The sequence below is a fragment of the Limulus polyphemus genome, unplaced genomic scaffold (genome assembly GCF_000517525.1).
Source record: "Limulus polyphemus unplaced genomic scaffold, Limulus_polyphemus-2.1.2 Scaffold2113, whole genome shotgun sequence".
Lineage (NCBI taxonomy): Eukaryota > Metazoa > Arthropoda > Merostomata > Xiphosura > Limulidae > Limulus > Limulus polyphemus.
The window spans coordinates 115591-120560 of record NW_013667723.1 but is presented as its reverse complement, the minus strand read 5'-3'; the positions used below and the strand labels follow the sequence as shown (position 1 = coordinate 120560).

Below are 4970 nucleotides of genomic sequence, written 5' to 3'. Positions count from 1 at the left end.
CTCAACAAGCATCTTCAGAGCATCAGTATCAATTCCAAGATGTCGGGCCCCTGCCATCACAGTTTTTAAGGGTAAAGTCACCTGAACGAAATTTGCTGAACCATCATTGACTCTTACAAATGTTAAAAACATTATATAGGCTACACTAATGTGATGTCTAGGCAGTTCATTTAACTATTATACGTGTACGTTTTTTGGGGGGTGGTTAATGAAGGTGTTCCAAAATGCGACATTAATTTTTTGACTACTTAATATGTACTAACAAAGTAATGAGCATATGCTCTTGATATTTAAGAATCTTAAGTATGATTATACATTTTTTTGAATCCCATGTGTTTGAGCTCCTGCTGTCAAAATTGCAACATTGGAAAATATTTGTAATTGTATGTATTAAGGGAAAATTGTATTTAATACAATATATTTCTATAAATTCAGATTTTTGAGTCACTAGAATGTATACATATAGGTTTTAAAAGAAATTGTTTACACTGAAACAATCTTAGACATAATATGAATATTCTTTGTTTTTAAAACTGAAATGGTATCTATTTTATAACTAGAAACATGCATGCCCAGTGGACCCCCAAGTTCAAGCAGAGTTACAGCGACGTCATTCACTTCATGTTCAACAGATGTTTTTGCTGCAAGCTTCTCTCAGCCAAACTTCCACATCATCACCTCCTTCAATCTCTGGTTCTCCCATTCACAAGTCCCCTTCCAGTGGGCCCACCTCTCCTGTGTCTCTGACACAGCACTTTCAACGACTCCAGCTTCAGCGTCGAGGAAGTCCTGTGGGATTTGGCACACATGAAAGTACCTTCTCAGCATTCCAAGTTTTTGGCACTCCTCCACGTGCTAGTTCACCACCAGTGTGTGTGTCTTTGGGTGGAGTGTCTCCACCATATAACAGAGTCACAGGAATGAATTCACCACAACAAAGAGTATCTCCTCCACCATCTTTTCCAGATTCCCCTACAAATTTACCAACAATTTTTCCTCGCCTTCAAGGTCTTGTGGGACAACCTCATCGTAACATTTCCCCAACCACTTTTCAGAACCTGTGCATGATTCAAGAAGATGCTACTGAGCAATGTCAATCTTCATCCTCAAACTCCAAGCAAGCTGGTAAATTAGAGAGAGATAACCAAGAACAGATCACAGAAACTATTTCTTCACCCATCAACACCTATCCTCAGATAAGTGTGACAGATGAAACAGGAGAAATTCAGGTATCTTCTGATATTTTGGAAAACCTTGACTACAGTGAGTTTGAATTACCTTACAGAGCTTCTGATACTCCACTACAAGACATGGGCCAGATAAGATTGTTTGAGACATCTTCAGGATACGAAGAATGTATAACCTCCATCCAGATTCCCTCATTTTCAGATACTAGTGGCTTTGTGGAGGAACAACTTCAAAAATCTCCAACAAAAAATTTACCAAGGTGGCTACCTATTCACAGCACACGTGAATCATACAAAAATTCAGAACACCTAAGACAGACTTTTCCTCCTGCAGGACATGGAAGCACAGATCATGATGAAAATTACTTACATTTTGGGAACAAGAGCTCTCAGAGTGAACCAAGTCCAGTGTCTGGCAACTTATTCTCAAGTCATTTAACTTGTAATTTGCAAGCTAATTCTGAGCTTCAGAAGACAGCTAGTGGAAGTTTGTGCATTGCTATCACCACTAGTGCTGTTCCTGAATCAACTTGTTGCTCAGATTTGTTACATGAGATCCAGCAGCGACTTGATACCAGAGCCCAGGGCCTTTCACTAATGTTGCAGCCATCAGAGCGTGTTTTAGCCTTGGAGCACCCAGCTGGTGTTCAAATAGAACTTGAAGTCTGTGATGGACCAAGACCTTCAGAACGAGGACTCAAAATGAGGCGTATATCTGGAGATAGCTTACAGTATAATCAGATATGCAGAGAACTCATTGCCTGCATGAACATCTGAGAATTGCATTCTTTGAAAAGTCTTGCCTTAGTCCCAGTTTTGTATAGAAGCCTGATGTGCCTAAGAAAAGTTAAAGAAAAGCAGCTTCGAAAGCTTCAGGGTTGTCATATGTAAAAATTTGTCATGCCTTCTTTGGTTCATGATTGATGGTTAAAGGTTATCAGGCTTATTCACGTTATCAGCTCTTCATTCCTTTCAGTAGTCAGTGAAAAAGTGATTGTTTACTATGCTGGCCAGCTGGAGAAATTGTTTTTTTTTAATGATCTGCACTTCATTGATCAACATTTGTTTAATGGCCTGAATTTGTATCGATATATGTACATTTATCTATTCATGGAGTGAATGGAACTAGGCATTTTCTAGCACTCAGTTTGATAACATTACCAGGTGATAAAATAAACACTGGTAAATATGTAGCATCGGTGTATACATAATATGTAAAGTTATTTTTTTAATTCTTAGCCACTTGCAGTCTACTGCGAAACATTTCCCTCCTGGTATAATTTCAATCTATCCTGAGCTTTTCCAATATTTCTTCAAGCTTGATGTCCCATATATTCTACAATATCAACTCTCCATTTTCTTTTTTTCCTATTCTTATTTGCTACTGTGTTATCCTCTTTGTACTTCTGTTATCACCTCTTTTTGATAGATATCCAGTGCACTCCCATTTTTGTTCTTTTATTGTTTTAATATGTATAACATTTGAATTATTTTTTCTTATATTTGGATGCCTATCATTAGTCTTTCTGTTGCTTGTTGCATTGTTTTTAGTAGTAGCCCATGTTTCTGATCCATATAACATTGCTGGTAGCATGTAGATGTTCAACAATTTCAAAGATACAGATACATTTATTCTTGGGTTGTTCTCCATTTTAAGGATGTTACCTACTAGCTATATTCATTAACCTGAATTTTTGTTTTATTTTGTTTTTTTCTCTGTTTATGTTCAGTCTGATGCTGAAACTTTCCGAGTTTAACCTGTTGAGTTGATCCTCTGCATCTTTAACACTTCCTGTCTTGAGATGTTACAACATCTGCAAATCTCAAAAATCCTGTATTTTCTGGGCTTTCAGAATATATTCTAGAGCTGTTGTAAGAAGTTTGAGTGACATAAGATCTCCTTGTCTAAAACCTATTTATATTTTTACTGTCTCAGACACATTGTTGTCTATGTATTCTGACTGTTGTAATGATATATATAGCCTTCAGGATCTGAGTATATCCTTCTGTGATGCTTATTGTCCTTAGTGCAACAAAAATGGCTTTATGTTCAATGGAGTCAAGAGCCTTCTTGAAGTCTATAAAACAAGGCAGTAGCTTAGTTGATATTAATTTGCTTTATGAATTAGTTGGTTAATGGCTTGTAAATAATCATTTATGGAGTATTCTTTTCTAAATTAAGCTTGTTGTTTAGGTTGAACTCAAGCTTGTAGAACTTTTGTAAAAAGGTTGTAAGAAGGTTACCTACCTAATTCAGAACTAAAAATATACCACTAATTAGTATAACCAATTAAATATACTGTGCAAACTATCTTACATACAATTATTAGAAGGCATTGTTTCATCATCTGGTTACTCCCGCAGTTACTGATAGTTTGGGTTGTCAGTTTTTATAATTTCTTTGTCTCCTCCTTTTTATAAGATAGTTCTCTTTTTGCTTCTTTCCTTGTGGAAATTATTCTCTTTTCTTCCAATCTTCTGTTAAAAAGAGTGTAAACTGTAATGATTTCTTGTCCTTCCTGTCTCACTATCTTGCTAGTAATTTCATGTAATCCTGAGGCCTTTTTTTCATTTTCGTTCAAAACCTTTCTACCTTTTGAGGTAAAATGTCTTGTATTTCTTTATCATATTCCAGTTTCACGTCTGTTCTTTCTGTCTCAAATCTTTGTTGAGCTTTACAATCTCTGGTGTAAGCTGATACAGATGTCTAGTCTGTCAGCAGTTGATCTTTTGTTTCATCCATCAGACTGTTTATGGTTTTAGGTCCTCTCCCTTTTTCAAATATTTTCTCTGTAAGCAATTCCTCTGTCACTGTTTTTTTTTATCTGGCTAGCATCCTGCTCTTGTTGTTAGGTCTTTGACTTTTGTTTTTCTCAGTTCATTCCCTCTTTCATCTAGTTTGTTTATGATTTTGTCTGAAATTCATTTTCTTTTCCACAATTTGCTATTTTTCTTGCATCACAGTTTGTCAGTTTTTCATTCCATTCTTCACTATTACATGTTAAGAACTCATAATCTGTTTTTTAATCCTGTATTAAAAGTTTCATGTTCCTGTTTTAATTTTTATATATTTATTTTTTGCTTCCTTGAAATTATCTTCAATCATGCAAGTTGATTTGTAGCACCACATGCCCCATTCTGTGATCATTTGGAATGTCCACTTTTGTGATGGCTTCATAGTTTTTAATAATTACCCTTTGATCACATAGAATAAAGTCTATTATATGTAAAGTTAGTCAAATATTATTAGACAAAAAAATGTACTTCCAGTGGTGTAGATTGTTATGTAGAAATGGTTTGTACTGTTTGTTCCTAAGTGTGTGAAAATCACAATAGTTCTTCATCTCCCTTATAAATGGTTTTGTATTTGAGCTTTTTTTGCAGATTTGTACAGAAGAATAACTGTGGAATTCTCATTAACATCATTCTGAATTGTTGTTGATTGATGGAATTGCTCAAGAGAAACTAGATCAGATAGATATTGTGATGAGTGGAGTTCAAAGCTTTGGTACCATATTATATCTTTTGCAAGTATTCTAGTCTATTTTCATATTCCTGGTACTTATTTTTTCCATTAATGTGAAATGATCCTATGAATATTATCTGATAAAACTGTTAACATAGCTTTCTTTATTATTATAGGTTGTGCATGTAAAATATTTGTATCCTGAAAATTCTCATTATAATTATAATATGCTGAGATAATCTAAAAATATGTAAGACACATCAAAAATAGTTCTGCTTTTGTCAACTGACTTATTCTGTGTATACTAGCTTGTGAAT

General features: G+C 34.9%; 1 protein-coding gene across 2 annotated transcripts in view; it reads left to right on the top strand.

Annotated features, from left to right (window-relative positions):
- LOC106465983 (serine/threonine-protein kinase SIK3-like) overlaps window positions 1-4652 on the top strand; it is a 57785-nt gene extending 53133 nt beyond the window's left edge. For both annotated transcript variants that reach the window (XM_022393950.1, XM_022393951.1), the window contains one exon: window positions 561-4652. In XM_022393950.1, the coding sequence (XP_022249658.1) occupies window positions 561-1964 (1404 nt within the window). In that variant the 3' untranslated portion in view covers window positions 1965-4652. The remainder of the gene's footprint in view (window positions 1-560) is intronic.
- The last annotated feature ends 318 nt before the right edge of the window (window positions 4653-4970 follow it).